The 19,369-nt window shown below is 56.0% G+C and overlaps 1 protein-coding gene across 1 annotated transcript; it reads left to right on the forward strand.

Annotated features, from left to right (window-relative positions):
• The first annotated feature begins 2,543 nt into the window (after positions 1 to 2,543).
• Positions 2,544 to 5,049, forward strand: SPPL2C (signal peptide peptidase like 2C). The gene has a single exon (XM_004617976.2). It carries the CDS (start codon positions 2,544 to 2,546, stop codon positions 4,626 to 4,628), a length of 2,085 nt encoding a protein of 694 aa, XP_004618033.2. The 3' UTR covers positions 4,629 to 5,049.
• Positions 5,050 to 19,369: the final 14,320 nt, after the last annotated feature.

Consider the following 19,369-nt stretch of genomic DNA (forward strand, 5'->3'; position numbering starts at 1 on the left):
CCGCCCCCTACCGTTTCCTCCGAGGCTTCTCCGACTCACTCTCCTTCCAACCCAGCCATGGGGGGCTGCATCCCTCCAGGGCTTCCCCACGCTTGTCACTTGGATCCTCAACATTCATCTCTTGGTCTTTGTATTAGGCCCACACCTGGCTCTGCACTCAGGAATTACTCCTGGCAGTGCTCAGTGCTCGGGGGACCATATGGGATGCTGGGGATCAAACCAGGGTCGGCCACATGCTAGGCAAGCGCCCCCCCTGCTGTACTATTGTTCCAGCCCCTCAATGCTTGGTCTTAAAGAGCTCCGTTGGGCCAGAAAGATAGGCTAGCAGGAGGGCCCTTGCCTTGCATGAGACCCTTGTCACCCAGAGTCCCACCAGGATTAAGCCCTGAGCACCACCACTGGGTGCGGTTCCAAATTAAAACAAAAAACAAACAAAAAACTTCCCACGGATTCCTGGAGCTAGTGCTGGAGTGAAGGCATGGCCCCCACACCACGTGCGCCCCCAAGAGTGGCCAGGTACATCCCTGAAAGCCCCCAAGCACCACTAGGGCGACCCCATCTCAGCATCCTCACACTCTTGCATGGAACCACTAGCCCAGTCAGCTGAAAATCTCAGGGAGGGGTCCAGCAGTCTCCTGAGCTCGGAAGACCCCCAAATAAACAATAAGATAGAAACTCGTCTGTCAAGAGTGAGACCCTGGAGAAGGCCCCGTGGGTCGCTGGGGAGAGTCTGGTCACAGCACGGAGTGCCTGCATGCAGAGACATGCCTGTGGAGACAGTGGCAGGGCCAGGAGCTGCCTGTACCCCTGCACCCACCGTTCCTCTCACCAGCCTCTATTCCTCCAATGAGTGTCCACTCACCAGCCTCTGTTCTCCGCTGCCTTTTGGACTTACTGTGGGTGTTCTAACGTTCGATCCATGTTTGATCCACAAAAGCATGAACACCATGCTCTCATGATTGTGCAAGACCCCGAATGAGTCAACCAGGTGTGGGCAAGACGGTGGTCCAGAGTGGGATTGGACTAGACGGTCCCGAATCTTCAGGGCCAGCTGCTGGTGCTCGGTCCTGCTCGCCCCCTGCTGGCCTGTTGAATAAGAGCATGACACTGACCAAGGTGTGTCAGGTTTCACAGGAAGGAGACTTGGAAGGACCAGTGGAAAGACTAAAGTCACTTTCTATCAAAAAGTAGTTTCAGAATATGGACCTTCTCCCCAAATCACTAAAAGCATTTAAGGTACCTCCTTCTGGGGGAGGGGGCAGAGAAACTGAAGGAGGAGCCAGGTAATCAAGATTTCTAATGGATCATCTTACAAATCTTAAGGGCAAGTGCAGGTATCTCATAAACCCTCTTAAGGACATGTGGGATCTGATTGGTCGTCCTAAAAACCTTATTTGCATAAGGACTTATGCAAATAAGCATTTTACAAGCCCTCTAAAGATTATATGCAATCTAATTGGTCATCCCACAAGCACCACTAGCACCCTCATTTACATACGCTACCCCATTGGCTTTCCCAGGATAACAGGATAACCAGAAATAACTAAGGGGCAGGGCTTGTACACAGGTCACTGCAGAGCAGGGCAGATGGCAAGGAAAAGGGAGGAGGAGCCAAAAGATGACAGGAGAGGCCCCGGAGGAATTGAAGAAGTGGTGAGTAGGGAGCAGGGAAGTGCAAATGACATGGAGGAGGGAGAAAAAGAGAAGAGGAAGAGCGATTGGGGTTGCTGTCTGAGATGTGAAGGCTGGGGTTCTGGGACTGCTGGCGATTAAACCAGAGTCAGCACATAGAAAAGTGCCTTCGTGAACTGTAAGATAAAAGGCTGTGAAATAAAGGGCCGAGACATTGGCAACACCTGTGCTGGGTATGCTCACCTCAGAGAGCCGTGCCTGGCACCTGGGGGACCTGTGGCAGCTGGACACAGGAGCTGAAGGACAAGGACCAGGGGGCAGGGGAAGAAGAGAGCAGACGCCAGCAGGGGGCCTCGCTGGCTCAGGGACCTGAGTGGTCCAGGCAGCTCTAGAGATGTGCCGAAGGAGAGAATGGAGGGGCCCCGGGGCATTCTAACCCCCAGGGCATCGCCCCGTGGGATTGACCTTCCAGTCATGCGGAACCAATGGGGCCCCAGCTAGAGGGGCGATGCATAGCTACAGGCTGGAGCTCTGCGGTGACCCCTCCTTGTAGGGGTGCAGTGAGTCCGTATAGGGAGCCCAGCCTCAGTGCTCACTAGCTGCCTGGGGGCCATCCCTGTGCTGGTGCAAAGGGCCTCATTGCTCGGCAGCTAAACAGCAGCAGAGGGCAGAGGGGGCTGAGGGGCGCCTCGGTCCAGCTGAGAATCTCACCTTCCTTCAGGCACCAGCTCGGGGCGGGAGGGGGGGCGGGGGGTGCAGCCCACAGGGGGCAGGGCTGGGCATGGCTCCCACGGCCCAGCTTTGTGACTTGGTAGGTGTGGCCCCACTGCTCTGTGACAAAGAGCCACACCCTGCCTGCCGGGAAGGGACCAGGGGGTCGAGCATGCAGCAGCGGTAGGTGGCCGAGGAGGATGCCATGCCAGGGACTCCTCCCGCTCCTCCTCCTCCTCCTCCTGGCCCACACCACGGTCCGAGGGGAGTACGGCGTGGTCCACGTGGTGGCGGGGACGTGGAGCAAGGACTACTGCATCCTCTTCAGCTCCGGCCGTGTCACCCTGCCCAGGGAGCTGCGCCACGCCCCGCTCCTGCCCCTGCACGATGGCACCACCACCTCCTGGTGCCCAGGCGAGGCCGCCTCCTCCTCCTCCTCCTCCCAGGCCCTGGCCCGCGCCCCCCGGCCCCTCCACCACACCACCGCCATGGTCCTGAGAGGCAACTGCAGCTTCCACGCTAAGGGCTGGCTGGCTCAGGACCACGGCGCCCACGGGCTGCTCATCGTCAGCCGGGCCAACAGCCAGCCGTGCTCTGACACCCCCCCGACCCCCCAGGAGCCCCTGAAGGCCCCGCCCGACCTGGCCATCCCCGTGGCGGTGCTGCGCTATGCTGACATGCTGGACATCTTCAGCCACGCGTCTGGCCGCCCCGCCCCGGTCCGCGTGGCCCTCTATGCGCCCCCCGAGCCCATCCTCGACTACAACATGGTGATCATCTTCATCCTGGCCGTGGGCACCGTGGCCGTGGGTGGCTACTGGGCTGGCGTGACCGAAGCTGACCGGCTGCAACGGCACCGGGTCCACGGAGGCGGAGGCGGGGGACCCAGTGGTGACCCCCACACCGAAACCGCCGGGGCCCGGGCCGGGCCGCTGGAGGACTATGACGAAGATGCGCCCGTGGACTTCTCCCCGGCCATGACGGGCGCCGTGGTGGCCATGTCCTGCTCCATCATGCTGCTGCTCTACTTCTTCTACGACCACTTCGTCTACGTCATGATCACCATCTTCGGCCTGGGCGCGGCCACCGGCCTCTACGGCTGCCTGGCGCCCCTGGTGCGCCGCCTGCCCCTGCAGCAGTGCCTGTGGGCCCTGCCCGGCCACCGCACCTGCCTGCCGCTGCCGCTGCTGCTGCTGGCCGGCCTGTGCACCACGGTGACCGCCCTCTGGGTGACCTACCGCAATGAAGACCGCTGGGCGTGGCTGCTGCAGGACGCGCTGGGGGTGGCCTACTGCCTCCTGGTCATGCGGCGCGTGCGGCTGCCCACGCTCAGGAACTGCACCTCCTTCCTGCTGGCCCTGCTGGCCTTCGACGTCTTCTTCGTCTTCGTCACCCCGCTGTTGACCCGCACGGGCGAGAGCATCATGGTGGAGGTGGCCTCGGGCCCCGCCCACTCCCTGAGCCAGGAGCGGCTGCCCATGGTGCTGAAGGTGCCGCGGCTGCGGTTCTCGGCCCTCACGCTGTGCGACCGGCCCTTCTCCATCCTGGGCTTCGGGGACATCGTGGTCCCCGGCTTCCTGGTGGCCTACTGCCACCGCTTCGACGTGCAGACCCGCTCCCGCCAGGTCTACTTCGTGGCCTGCACCGTGGCCTATGCCGTGGGGTTGCTGGTCACCTTCCTGGCCATGCTGCACATGCAGATGGGCCAGCCCGCCCTGCTCTACCTGGTGTCCAGCACGCTGCTCACCAGCCTGGCCGTGGCCGCCTGCCGCCAAGAGTTCACGCTCTTCTGGACAGGCCAGGTCAGAGCCAAGTGCCCTGCCCGGCTCCTGCCCGGGCAGTGCCGGGTCCCTGCGGCCAGCTCGGGGCGGAGGGGCCCGGCCAGTGAGCTGGAGGGCTCTGCCGAGCACCGGCCCCTGGCTGCAGGCGACAACCGGGAGGAGGAGGAGGAGGAGGAGGAGGAGGAGGAGGAGGAAGAGGAGGAGACAGCCGAGATTATCACCATCTCCGAGGACGAAGCCAGCGGCCTGGGGAGCCCCAGTGAGAGCTCGGAGGGCTGGAGCGACACCGACCTAGACGCCGCGGCCGGGGCCTCCGACGAGCGGCTGCCGCTGGTGCCCGTGGCCATGCTGATACCGCTCGTGCCGCTGCTGCCCCCACCCTCGGAACTGGGCCACGCCCACCCACAGACCCAGGCCCGGGACACCAGCCTGCCCTGGATGGGCTTCCACAAGAGAAGGGGCCTGCACGTGAAGAGGAGCAGATCCAGCCAGGCGCCCCTGTGAGCGTGAGCGGCCGCCCCGTCACGCCCCTCGGCCCGACCCGGCGGGGAGCCACGGCGCGGAGAGAAATCGGGGCATTAAAGACATTCACTACTCCCCCTGCCCTAGCTCTTTGCTTGCCAGGCCGTCGGGAGGCCTCACCAAACACGGCCGGGCTGGCACCGTGCCCCCCAACCTGGCAGGGGCACACACAGATAGAGAGGCCCGCAGAGGGCCCGGGACCCGAACGGAACTTCAAGCCAAGTCAGGATTCGCTTCCAGAACGTAACCGGGCAGCGGATCCTTCCACGCCCACCCCAGCCCCAGCTCCCCGCCGTGGCCTTCCACAGCCCCTGCCCTGTCCTGCAGCCTCTGACCCCACTGCCCCCATGCTCACGTGGCCACGCCACCCCTGCCACACCCTTGTTCTAGAACATGCCCTCCCCTCCCCTCCCTTCCCTACACAGCCCCAGCCCAGCCTCACCACAGCTCCAGAGTGAGCGCCCCTCCCCCCTGCCGCGTGTTCCCTGCGGCCTGTTGGAGAACAGAGGACCGTGCATGTGCACATGCATGCACTTGGTGCGAGCACGTGTGAGTCTGCATGCTTGTGAGTGTGTGGGTGCAAGCGTGCAAGCATGTGTGCGGGTATTACAAGCACGTGTGTGTGTGTGTGTGTGTGTGCGCGCTAGCAAGCACTCGCGTAGGTGTGAATGTCTGTGTGCGTGTGTGTATGAGCTTCCTGGTCGCCCCCGTCATGTTAGCTGCCTTGGCAGGGAGCTCCCTGTCCCTTTCTCTGCCCAGGGGGTGGTTTTGGTGAACGCGGGAGTCATCGAGTGGGTGAATGCAGGCGATAAGGAGCAGGCGGGTGAATGCGGGAGTGAGGGAGCAGACAAATGCAGAAATAAAGGAACAGGGGCTGAAGCAATAGCACAGCGAGTAGGGCGTTTGCCTTGCTCGCGGCCAACCCGGGTTCGAATCTCAGCATCCCATATGGTCCCCTGAGCACCGCCAGGGGTGATTCCTGAGTGCAGAGCCAGGAGTAACCCCTGTGCATCGCAGGGTGTGACCCAGAAAGAAAAAAAATAAATTAATTAAAAAAAAAGAAAGAAAGAAAGAAAGAAAGAAAGAAAGAAAGAAAGAAAGAAAGAAAGAAAGAAAGAAAGAAAGAAAGAAAGAAAGGAACAGGAGGTGAATGTGGGAGTGGTAGTGAGTCTCCGTGTAAGGAAAAGGGGAGCCCACGGGCAGCAGCCCCACGGCCTGTGCCTGCCCTGTGTTCCTTGGGCGCGGGGTGTGCAGGTGAGCCCCTCAGGGCCTTGAGTCGGGGGTGGGGGGCAGGCATCCAGGCAGGACAGGCAGCCCCAGCTTGACCAGGAGACCCCGGCTGGTGGGGGCAGCGCCCCCTGCTGCCAGCGCCATCTGGCCTGGACACGGGCTTGCTGACCCTGGCACCGGACCAGTCCAGCAGCCTCCCCGTGGCTGACCTGCGTCAGTGGCCTGCGGGGGTGCTGCCACCGGACCCAGGGAGGGCTGCACAGTGCCAGGGCCTCTCCGTCCCCTGGGGCCTGGACACTGCAGGCGCCAGGGCCTCTCTGTCCTCTGGGGCCTGGACACTGCAGACGCCAGGGCCTCTCCGTCCCCCGGGGCCTGGACACTGCAGGCGCCAGGGCCTCTCTGTCCTCTGGGGCCTGGACACTGCAGACGCCAGGGCCTCTCCGTCCCCTGGGGCCTGGACACTGCAGACACCAGGGCCTCTCTGTCCTCTGGGGCCTGGACACTGCAGACACCAGGGCCTCTCCGTCCTCCCGGGACCTGGACACTGCAGGCGCCAGGGCCTCTCTGTCCCCTGGGGCCTGGACACTGCAGACGCCAGGGCCTCTCCGTCCTCTGGGGCCTGGACACTGCAGGCGCCAGGGCCTCTCTGTCCTCCCGGGACCTGGACACTGCAGACACCAGGGCCTCTCCGTCCTCCTGGGACCTGGACACTGCAGGCGCCAGGGCCTCTCCGTCCTCTGGGGCCTGGACACTGCAGGCTCCAGGGCCTCTCCGTCCTCTGGGGCCTGGACACTGCAGACGCCTCAGTCCCAGGAACTTGAAGGCCGAGAACAGGAGTCTCCTGCCTCGCAGGGGGAGCCCCGGGGAGGACAGGTCAGCCCCCGGCCTGTCCACCCAGAGCTGAGGAGTTTCCACCCCTCTCCCCTCACTTGGCCTGAACTGTGGGGGGAGCAGGAATGACCCCCCCAGGAGGGTCCTGAGATCAGACCGTGGTGGACACTGCTAAGGGAGCAGCAGGTACCAGGGTCACACTGTCCCCCAGCACAGCCCAGTCTCAGGACACTGGCCAGGACCTCTGTGCCCCATGCCAGGCCCCCAGCATGCACACGTGGACCTGAGGCACCCCCACACCCTGCACGTGCCCACACCAGCCATGTACGCAGGACTGAACCCAGCACTAGCACGTGTCCTGGGACACTCCCGCCTGACCCTCTGCCAGGCCCTGCCCAGGGCTTTCAGGGGATTGTCCCTGCCCCTGAGGCTGTGCTTTCCTATGGGTGACTTTCATCCCCAGCGAGGACCCCGGGAGAGTTTGGTCTGGAGTTTCCAGATTTCCCAGATAGTGAGAACCATCAAGAGACCCCACAGATGCCTGAGTCCACAGAGGAGACAAGGAGAGACCAGAGAGGGGTACAGGCTGCCCGAGGTCACACAGCTATGGGTCAGCAGAAGTGGAACAAGACTCTGGTCCCCGGCTGCCCAGGCCAGCTGCTGCGCCCAGGCCCTGTCCTCTCCTCCCACCCCCTGGGCATGCCCTTCCTGCAGACTGTGCCTTCCCGGGGCAGCCCAATGGGCCGTTCCTGCGAGCAGCTCTGTGTGTGAGGAAGGTCTTGCTTCAGCAAGAGGCCCGCCTCCGGATGGCGCAGGAGCCGTCACCGTAGGCTGGAGTCCAGGGGCTGTTTCTTGCACTGCGACATCAGCAATGGACACCAATATGTGGGACCAGCCCTGGGGGCGCCTCTCTCTCTCTCTCTCTCTCTCTCTCTCTCTCTCTCTCTCTCTCTCTCTCACTCACTTCCCCTGGGACCTCCGCTTCCTCTTCTGGGCTGCCGTGTGCAAGATCACACAAGGGGAGTGTTCACCAGATAGCCCTGCGGAGCACCGTCCAGACCAGGCCCCCATGAGATCATTCGCTACACTCAGGTCTGACTTAGAAACGGTTTCCAGGACAGCCCTTGGCACACCCCCTAATGCCAGCGTCCCTGCGCCTCACAGCTCCGTGGGGTTGAGCCCCCCCAAAGGTGGGATCTTTCTCTTCCCTTGGTCCCACTCATGCCCGTGGGGGTTCAGTGCCCGGGTCGTAGGGGGGCGGGGGGTGAGGAGGGCCCTGAGTCAAGGGTTTTTTTGAGTTCACCTGTACCCGGGTTTCCTGGAGGTTGTTGCGCATGCCTGTGCTGCCACCTGCTGGTCACTGGTGTCAGAGCAGGTGGGTCACTCCCTAGAGATCTGGTTAAACCTTAGGAGGGGAACTGCAGTAGGGATGATACTCAAATATATACTCCTCCAAATTTAGATCTGACACCCTAATAGCTCAGGTTGTGTCTTTAGACTGTTAGAGGGCAGAGGTGTTCTGGGAAGGGGTCTGAGAAAATTCCGGAAGTTTCTGGAAAGAAGCACAGCATCCTTCATTTTTGAAGATGATCCAGGGCCTGAAGCTCCCCCTGAGTCAGAGTTCACGGTCCTGGGCTGGGTCTGCCCAGGAGAGGGGCTCCCTGGTGGCCTGCCCTGCCTCCGGGCTCCACACAGAAACTGAGGAGCTCACAGACTCCCCACCCTCCCCACCCCGTCTGCACACACACACACTCACTCACTCACCCACTTACTCATATACACACATTCATAAACTTACAGTCACACACATACTCGCAAACTCACACATGCATACTCACACAATCACACACATTCACATTCATACTCTTACATAGTCACACCCTGCACACCCAGTCACATAGTCACAGTCACACTCACATTCATATACTTACAGAGTCACACCACACTCAGTCACACTTACAGTCACACACACATTCTCACACATGTCACATAAGTCACTCACCCTCACTCTATCTTATATAATATTGCTACACTCATACAGATGCACACACAAACACTCACACCCACTCACATACTCACACCCACATAACATTCACATACATAGTCACACACTGACGCATTTACTCACACACTTATGCACACTTACATTCATTCTCATAGTCACTCACGTTCACTCACACATATGCACACTGACATTCACTCATCCACAGTCACACACTCATCACACACACACACACAGAGCAGTGATGCCTCCTGTGGCTGCCAACAAATCCCACCCAGCACAGCTTCGATTCTCTTCTGGAGGAGCTTAGGGGGCTCTCCTGCGTGTCCTCTCGCTGAGAGCACTCCTGGGTCAGTGGGCTGAGCCCACACTCCCCCACTCCCGAGCCCACCTAGGGCAGCAGAGAGACCCAGGAAGGGGTGGCCAGGAGGGAGACTGAGGCCGCTGCTGGGAGAACCGGCGGCTCCTGAAACCCCAAGTCATTCCTCAAAGTGCCTTGAGGTGACTTCGCCGGCCTCCAGGGACTGAAATGGGAGGCCACAGCGGGGAGGGTGCTTACCTTGCACATGGACCACCCGGGCTGGATCCCCGGCATCATGTGACCCCCAAAGCCCCTTCAGGAGTGATCCCTGAATGCAGAGCCAGGAGTAAGATCTGAACACCATCACCCCCAAAAGGGGAAAGAAATGTGAAATCTTGGGGGGCAGGGAGGAAGGCAGTGGGTGCTGGATGAAGGTGCTGTCGGCGTGTCAAGCTTCCTTCCGGGACATGGCCACACAGCGGGCTGGTACCAAGAACCTGGTAGCTAACCCAGGCCCCGGGCAAAGGGGAGGCCTTTCTGGGGCCGCATCACATGCCCTAGTGTCCCCACATACTTGCTCTGAGGCAGGAGGCCCCTGGGTCAGAGGAAAGAACATCTGTGGGGAAATCTCAGCTCCTCCTCACACACATCTGCGGGGGGAAGCTTTGCCACCGCCTACATTTTTGGGGGAGGGGAGGGTGTGAGTGTGTGCATGTATTTTGGTCATGCCCAGAAGTGCTCAGGAGCTACTCCTGGCCCAGTGCTCAGAGATCACTCTCAGGTGGTGTTCAATGGACCACACAGTGTCAGAGATCCAACCTGGGGCTCCCACATCCAAAGCTCCTTTGAGCCTGAGCCACTTCCTCGACCCTGTCTGAAGTTTCTGATCAAAATAATGACATGAACCTGCATACGAGCACATACTCACACACACACACACACACACACACACACACACACACACACACACACCGCCCTATAACCTCCAGGAATCCTCATCCATCACAGCCAGCTTCCAAGATCTGAGCCTAGGGTAGGTCTGGCCACTGTCCACCCTGCCTAATCCCTAAACCTGGTCTTGTGCAATCGAATAATCCTCCCTTTCCAACCACAGCCTAATCCCCAGAACCTGCTTCCACGGAAGCAGAAACAAGGGCTTTGCAGACATGATTAAGGAGGCTGAGCGGGGCCGTTAGCCTGCGTTATTATCAAGTGGGTTTGAAGTGCCCTGAATGTAATCCCTGAGGCCCATGTAAAGGCAGAGGAGAAGGTGATGTGAAGATGAGACACAAACTGGAGGGCTGTGACCGCAAGCCAAGGACTGCGAGCAACTACCGGAAGCTAAAAGAGACAAAAATTGGATTCTCTCCAGAACATCCCCAAAGCCACTTGGCCAGCAGACTCTGGGTCTCTCAGCTCACTGGTGCCCCTGATTGCCACCAGATTGCAGCCCTCTGGCCACCAGAATCACCATGTGCTCATTATGTGTTTGTTGGGTCTGGGTGGATGAGTCACACCTGGCAGTGCTCAAAGCTTACTCCTGGCTCTGAGCTCAGGGATCACTCCTGGTGGTGCCCAGGGAACTGTATGGGATGCCAGGGATTGAACCCGGGTCAGCCGTGTGCAAGACAAGAGCCTTTCCTGCTGTTCTATCTCTGTGGTCCCCGAGCTCATTGTTCAAAGGTGTGGAGGGTGGCCAGAGCCAGCCACACAGCAGACACAGCCCCCCGACCCCCTGGCCCCATCTCCTTCCTGCAGGAGGGCAAGCGGCTCCATACCGAGGGTCAGTGAAGGACAGGCAGAAATTGGGGTCCCAGCCACAGTAGATGGTGTATGTATTCCCAATTCCAGGTGCTATATTGGGTTCTGGGGTCTTATTACTGGTCTTCCATTGTGCTTTGGAAACAAAAGAAAATAAACATTTTCTTTTAAATTTTAGTTAATTTCCATTTAGTCCTTTTTTTTCTTGCCTAGCTTTTTATTTATGTATTTCACTTACATTGTTACAACCAAATGGAACATACACCTGAGCCTTTTGCTATAAATATCCCAAGTAACCCTCCGACAAGCTGTAGTAATTATGGTCGGGCCAGCTTCATGGATGAAGGGTGTTTATCTGTCTCCTACTTTACAGAGTGTCTTTATCTGTAGGTGACTTGATCTACTTTCAGAGAGGGCTGGCATAATAGTACAAAGATTAGGGCGTTCGGGGTTGGAGTGATAGTACAGCGGGTAAAGAATTTGTCTTCCATGTGACCAACCTGGATTCAGTCGCTGGTACCCCATTCAGTCCCCTGAGCCCACCAGGAATGATCCCTGAGCACAGATCCAGGAGTAAGCCCTGAGCACGCCAGGAAGGGCCTCCAAAAAATAGTTAGGGTGCTTGCCTAGCATGTGACTGCAGCCATGATCCTCGTTCAAATCTTGGCACCACATATGGTCCCCTGAGCACAGGCAGATGTAGCCACTGAGTACAAAGTCTGGCGTTACCCTGAGTACTGACAGGTGTGGTCTAAAAGAAAAAAATGCAAGAAAAATCTAGTAATCTTATTTCTGGGAAAGTAGGAATCTAGAAATCTTTGAAGAGTATAATGAGTTTGTTAACCACTTTGTGAGTGGTGTTTGTGTGTGTGTGTGTTGTGTGTGTGTGTGTGCGCGCGCACACACTGTGAAGTCCAGGAGACTTCTTTTTTTTGCTTATTTTTTTTTATTAATGAATCACCTCACCATAAGGATAGTTACAGATTTACACATTTTCGTGCTAGTCTCATACAATGTTCGAGAACCTATCCTTCCACCAGTGCCCATTCTCCACCACCGATGAAACCAGTATCCTTCCCACCCCCCAATCCCATCCTCCCATCCCACCCCGTCTCTGTGGCAGGGCATTCACTCTTGTTCTTTCTCTCCTTTTGGGTGTTGTGGTTTGCAATAGGGGTATTGAGTGGCCATCGTGTTCAATCTATAGTCTACTTTCAGCACGCATGTCCCTTCCCAAGCGGGTTCTCCAACCACATTTTACTTGGTGTTCCCTTCTCTATCTGAGCTGCCTTTTCCCACAGCATGTGAGGCTGGCTTCCAAGCCATGGAGCCAACCTCCTGGTACTTATTTCCATTATTCTTGGGTATTAATCTCCTATTCTGTTATTTTATATTTCACAGATGAGCGCAATCTTTCTATGTTTGTCTCTCTCTTTCTGACTCATTTTACTTAGCAGGATACTTTCCATGTTGATCCACTTATATGCAAAGTTCATGACTTCATCTTTTATAATAGCTACATAGTATTACATTGTATAGATGTACCAAAATTTCTTTAACCAGTCATCTGTTCTCGGGCACTCGGGTTTTTTCCAGATTCTGGCTATTGTAAACAGTGCTGCGATGAACATACATGTGCAGATGTCTTTTCGACTATACTTTTTTGCTTCTCTGGGATATATTCCCAGAAGTGGTATTGCTGGGTCAAATGGGAGCTCAATTTCTAATTTTTTGAGAAGCATCCTACTGTTTTCCAAAAGGGCTGAACCAGTCGGCATTCCCACTAGCAGTGTAGAAGGGTCCCTTTCTCCCCACATTCTTGCCAACAGCGGTTGCTTTTGTTCTTTTGGATGTGTGCCATTCTCTGTGGTGTGAAGTGGTATCTCATAGTTGTTTTGATATGCATCTCCCTGATGATTAGTGATGAAGAGCACTTTTTCATGTGCCTTTTGGCCATTCATATCTCTTTCCTGAGAAAAGTTTCTGTTCATTTCTTCACCCCATTTCTGATGGGGTTGGATGTTTTCTTCTTGTAGAGTTCAACCAGTGCCTTATATACCCTTGATATCAACCCCTTATCTGACGGGTATTGGGTGAATATCCTTTCCCATTCTGTAGATTGTCTTTGTATTTTGATCACTGTACCTTTTGCAGGGCAGAAGCTTCTTAGTTTAATATAGTTCCATTTGTTTATCTCTGTTTCCACGTGGTTGATCAGTTGCGTGTCATCTTTGAAGATACCGTTAGCTTCAATATCGTGAGGGGTTCCAGGAGACTTCTGATCACCCCTCACCACATCCTTGCTGCTCTGGTGTGAGAGAAGACTGATCTCTGATCAACAGGAGATAATTGTGCTGGTCTCTGATCAACAGGAGGTAAATGTGTTGATATTTGATTAATAGGAGACAAACGTACTGATCTCTGATCAATAGGTAAAAGTGCTGATCTCTGATGAATAGCAGGTAAATATGCTGATCTCTGATCAACAGGGAGCTGGAATGATAGTACAGCAGGTAGAGTGTTTACTTTGCACACTGCTGAATCAGGTTCGACCCCCGGCATCCCATATGGCCCTCCAACCCTTCCAGGAGTGATCCCTGAGCACAGAACTGCTGGGTGTGGCTCAAAGACAAAAAAAAAAGTCTTTTATCAATATAAGGAAGTAATAAGAATAAACATGCTGATACCTAATCAATAACAGGTAAACACATACCGATTTCTGATTATAGGAGGTAAACATGCTGATCTCTAATCAATAGCAGGTAAACACATGACCTCTAGTCAATAGGAAGGCTGGCCTTCTCTTTCCACTCACTGGTCTATTGACAACGGTCTCTGTGTCAGTCCCATCACTGCCTCCTATCGTCCTGCACTGGGAAACTGGTTTCTTTGTCTTCCTTCTTTCCTTTTTTAATGAAGCGAGAGAGTTTTTACTGAAACATAGAAAAATGTGAGGGGGCAGAAAGAGAGGAAATACATGTGAAGAGAGAACACAGGTTTCTCTAGAGTGGAAGAAGCAGAGAGACAGAGATACAGGTTCCAAGGAGAACACGGGCTTGAAGGCAGTGGTGTTAAACTGGGTCGAGACCTCCCAAGAGGAATCACACAATGACAAGTTGTGATGCAATAAGCAAAGGGTCTTTATTGACTAGCTCAGCTTGCTCGAGCTAGGGCCCTTGTCCAGCTCACCAACACAGTGGCAACCTTCATGGAACAAGCGGCCCCCGAGTCTCAAAAGTGAGGGGCTTTTATACCGTAGCATTATGTAACAGGGACTTTCCGCCGACCACCCTTTCGGCCGAAGTCTGGGAGGCTTTACATTATTTGTACTTAGATGATTAGTTATAAGGCAGAGTTACATAAGGGGTTGCATAAGCATTACATGAGGCGTGAGGGTTATGGGGGGGGGCTTCCCTACCTGCATCTGATTGGTAACCCTTAGTTGACCTCACCATGGTTATCTCACTTCGGGGTAATCATGACTCAATTCCAGGTATCTGCGCTCAATTCTGGAATTCTGGAACCGAAACCTAGGCCTAGCTTCTTCTGGCTTCTTTATGAGCCTGTCATGGCACCTCCTTTGCTTCTCTATCTCTCAGTGGGATTCCTGGTGGTTGGGACCCAGGAGAGGCAGCTCCAAGGCTCTCAGGGAGGCAGGGTCCCCTGCACTTGTCAGAGGCCCACTGTCACATGAGGACACATGTGACCCCACAGCCTTCTGGGTGAGCACTTACCGCCCACCGTATCTTCAGATTAATCACATTAAACTGGATTAAACTTCCTTGGAGCCACAGGATTTCTGCGACCAGAGAACTTGGACTCGGTCCAAGGCAGAGTCGAATTCCTGTGCTCCTTATTCTGTAGCTGGGCACAGCTGGGCACCGGGCCTTGGCCAATGTGCACCCCCTGGAAATTGAGGTTGGGCAGCCTGAGGACAGATGCAAATGTCCAGGGGCAGGGGCTGTGTCCAGAAACCCCAAGGGTCTTCAGAGGCCACAGACACCCTGGAGAGCTGCAGAGTTTGTCCCCGCGGGTACAGCAGCGGGCGATCCGCCCAGCTGGCTGCAGATTCTTCCCATTTCTTCTAAAAGACTATTTGGAGACCTTATCCCTAATCTGGGCTCCCGGGGTCTTGTCTCTTCTCCCTCATTCCTGCCTGCTGGAAAGACTCAGAATCTCCCTCCTGCCCCGCCCCCGCCCTCTGCTTCTACAGGCGGCCGCGGAGACGCCTCGCCGAGCAAACGCCCCGGTGCTCCTGTGTGTGGCCCTGTGCCTGGGGATGGAATTTTCCCACCTCCTCATAATCCCGCCCCTTCCTTAGAACCGCCCGGGATCGGCAACAACGTTTCCGTGTAAAACCATCCCACCTGCCCCAGCGCCGGGCTCTGTCCGTGGTGCTGGCGCAGCGGCTGGGCGCAGGGCACAGCTGCCGAGCGGTCGGGGAGGGCGCAGACGGCTCCGGATGAATTAAAGCCCTTTTGGCTTCAAGGAACCAGAGCTCAGCCCGAGTGCCTTCATCCCGAAGATGAGCTTATTGGAAAGAGACAGGGTTTCTCAGAACTCGAGGGCAAACAGCCCAGCCGGGCTCCTGAGGACAGGGAAGCAGCAAGATGTCAGCAAACAGCGCTGGTGCCGCTGGACTCCCGACTGGTCCCCTGCGGTTTCTGTGGTCCTGCCGGAGGCAGAGTCCGGATGCCGCCGCGCCCCCGTATCGTTTCCTGCAACTGCAGTGACGGGCCCCTCTGCCCCAGCAAACGGAGCCTCTTAAACCCCGCCAGGCGTGGTGTGGGGCTCACTGCCTTCACCCCTCGTCCAGCGTCCTCCGGCCTGGGGTGGCGTCCTGGTCCTTCCAAGGGGCCGGAGCGGGGGGGCGGGGCAAAGAATCTGGAATGGCCTTTTACAAAAGACCCCCCCCCATTCTGCCCCCACCTGCACCTCTGCCATCATTCAGGGAATAGCAGAACCCAGCAACCTCATCTTGGCTCTGGGCATTGACAAAGACTCTCTAAAGCAGATCTCCTGTGCAGATTGTGGGGGCATCTTCTTCTTTTTGTTTTTCTAATAGGTTTTTTTTTTTTAAGTAGAAGGGAAAGGAAAAGAAACTCTCCAGCCAGGGAGGAACTTAGAACTAAACTCTCGGCGGGGAGGCGGGTGGGGAGTGGGGTGGGGTGGGGGGGCTTTTATCAAAAAGGTAGCATCTCTCTTGGAACCAAAAATTTAGGGGGTCTCCACCCTACCTCCATCCCTATCCAGGGTGATTTGCTGCTAGTCCTGAGTTGGAGCCAAAGGGAGAGAAACATCAGCGGGTACCACCACCACCCCATTACCGCAGACTGGAGGAAGGGCTCTGAGAGAGAGGGTGGGGGCCTGGGGAATTGCAGAGAACTGCGGCCCTGCCTTCTGCAGCTTCCGTCCCGCGGGGACGGGCTTCTCCACCACTGCCAGCTTGGCGATTAAGGCCGGGACTGTGGGCCAGCTGGTGTCTCTTGGGCCTCGGCAGCCCAGCCAGCCTGCTGCGAAGCCTGTGTGGAGCCAGGAAAGAGGAGAACAGCGACAAAGGCCCACCCACGCAGGGGGTGGGAGGGGTGAGTGAGCCGGCCCCTGCAGGTGTTCAGGGGAGCTCAGGACTGAAGGCCCTGGTCTTGCATGCAGCCCACCCGGGTTTGATCCTCGGCACTGTTCGGTGGTCCCTGAGCCATGCCAGAAGTGATCCCTGAGCACAGAGCCAGGAGTAAACCTGAGCACTGCCAGGCGTGGCCCCCAAACACACAAGGACAAAGTCTCTGCCTGCAGACCACCCCTCCCCCCCCAACACACACACACACACACACACACACCAGGGAAGGGGAAGCACCTGAGAAGAACTAGGCCGGCAGGAACCCGCCTCCAGGTTCAGCTGGGATCACGCCCCAGTGAGGCCACGAGGGACAGCTCAAAAAGACCCTGACAATGAGGAACCTCTGCAAAGCCTTAGAAAAAGAAAGACAAGTGATCCAAAGTGGGGGCCGGAGGGTGGGGAGCACATACAATGGGCAAAGAATCTGGAAAGGCCTTTTACAAAAGTTACACAGATGGCCCGAAAACATGCGCTAAGATGTCTCTCCAGCAAAGCGGGCACAGGAGCGGGCAGACTGCGTGGAGCTGAGCATGCGCACCCGTCTCGCTCTGCTCCCTGCGCGGGGGCTGTGCGTGTGTTAGCTCGGAGACGCGGCAGGAGGAGGGGTTGCATTTCTGACTTTCCAGTTAGCCTAAAATGCCTTTCAGATAAAAGTGGGATGTGGTAATTGCCCCAGTAGGGCACAGAAAACACAGAGATGGGAGTTGGAGTGATAGCACAGCAGATAGTGCGTTTGCCTTGCACGTGGCTGACCCGAGTTCGATTTCCAGCATCCCATATGGTCCCCGAGCAAGGCCAGGAGTAATTCCTGAGCACAAAGCCAGGAGTAAACCCTGTACATTGCTGGGTGTGACACAAAAAGAAAAAAAAGAAAAGAAAGGAAATAGAGAGATGCCAATAGATATCCCATCTATTGGTGGATGAGAACCCTAAAAGACAACAATTCAACCCCAGGGACTGTGCCCAAGGCCTTTCGGGAGCACTTTGTGGGTTTTTTTTTTTTTTGGTTTGCCAGATCTGAGCCCGATGCCCGGGGGACCATGTGATGCCAAATGGAAAGGTCTCAAAGCGAACAACAGTCTGGCCTCATTGACTCCATCCAGGACAGGCTGCATCTGGCTGGAGGCACTTCTGAGCGTCCCCGTCTGGGCTGGCCCCAAGTCAGGAGAATCGCCGACACTCCCTCACTCCTCGCTAGGAGACAGGGACTGCGGAGACAGGGGGACCATGCGTGGTAAACAGTAAGGCCACTTGAGCATTACTTGCACTGTTTTAAAGTAAGTTTTGGCGGAGGAGGCAGTGCTCAGGGGGTACAGCCAGCCCGGCCCAGGGGTGATGCTCAGGTCTGCGGATATGCTGTGGCTGTGCCCCAAGGTGCGGGGACCACCTGGGGCCACCCTAGGATGCATGGGGCCTCCAGGGCTACCCCTGGTGGTGCTAAGCAGGCCATGCAGTGCCCAATGCCACATGCTAGCGTTTGCCCTTACTAATGACTGATAATACTCGGTGGTCTCCATATTTTAAAACGGGGCTTTCATGTACCTCATTGTCCTTCTCTCAGAAGACAGAATAAAACGACACTGCCACAGCCATGATGCTGGACCCCCTGCCAGGCTCAGGGCGCCCCGAAGAGGGGCAGATGAGGCCCCTCCCCACCCCAAGGGACCCAGCCCCAGCAGCCAAACACCTCCAGATCTCAACTGCCGCCAGGCTCACGGCCGCTCTCCATACACTCGGGCCGAGCCTCACCCCCGAGTACAGCCATGCGACATCTCAATCCTCACACCACTCCTCTCCAACAGTAGTGCACCACGTTTGATGGGGTTTAAAGTAGAAGTCAACCAATCTTAGAGGCAAATATATTTTTCTAGACACACACACACACACACACACAAAGCTCAATCCTTAATAACATATTAACAATCTCACCAAAGGGCTTAATGGCCCCTGGATAAAATACAATAATCTTCACACACTCTCCTCTAAGGAAAGTTTTTATGGAGCATTTTCAGCAGTGTTTTCACAACAAACAATACAAAATAAATTATTTTGGTTCTGCTTTGGGGCAGGGGTTAGTTAGGGTTTGGGATGGGAACATCCAAAATATGGTGGTGGGAAGGTGTAATGGTGGTGGGATTGGTGTTCGAATATTAAATGTAATCAAATATTGTAAACTACCTATGAAAATAAAATTAAATTAAAATTAAACGAAAAAAATTAAAACAGGGCTTTAGGGGCCGGAGCGATAGCACAGCGGGTAGGGCGTTTGCCTTGCACGCGGCCAACCCGGGTTTGATCCCCGGCATACCATATGGTCCCCCAAGCACTGCCAGGAGCAATTCCTGAGTGCAAAGCCAGGAGTAACCCCTGAGCATCGCTGGGTGTGACCCAAAAAGCAAAATAAAATAAAATAATATAAAATAAAACAGGGCTTTACTATCTCCTGGCAAAAGAAGTAAAGAAAGAAAGAGAGAGAAAGGAGAGAAAAAGAAGGAAGGAAAAAAGGAAGGAAGGCAGTCAGGCACTTTTGAGTAGCAGGGAAATGAGGACAGAAGAAATTTGGGGGGTTGTCTTGGGGGGCCACACCTGCTTACTCTTGGCTCAGGTATCTTTCCTGGTCAGACTTGGGGACCACGTGTGGAGCCTGGAGCGGAACTCAGGTTACTGCATGCAAGGCAAGCACCCTACCCGCTGTCCTATGCTTCCGGGGGAAGAGAGACGTTTGTGGAAGAGGTGGTCTTCATTCCTGGGCTACCTACTGTGAACACTCACTTTCTTCCCTTGAAGAGACACACCCCACTCTCTTCGTGGTTGTTTAGTCCTGTTTTCCTGCTTTGATTCCATATCCCAAACCCAAAGTCACTGCCCCTAACTCACAAGAGAAAGATGTGGTTGTGGAAGGACAAGCCAAGCCGTGGCTCAAAGATCTCTTGTGGCTCACAAAGCTCTTCCATGAACCAGGAGAGGCCAGTCCAGCTCAC

This window comes from Sorex araneus, chromosome 3 (genome assembly GCF_027595985.1).
Source record: "Sorex araneus isolate mSorAra2 chromosome 3, mSorAra2.pri, whole genome shotgun sequence".
NCBI lineage: Eukaryota > Metazoa > Chordata > Mammalia > Eulipotyphla > Soricidae > Sorex > Sorex araneus.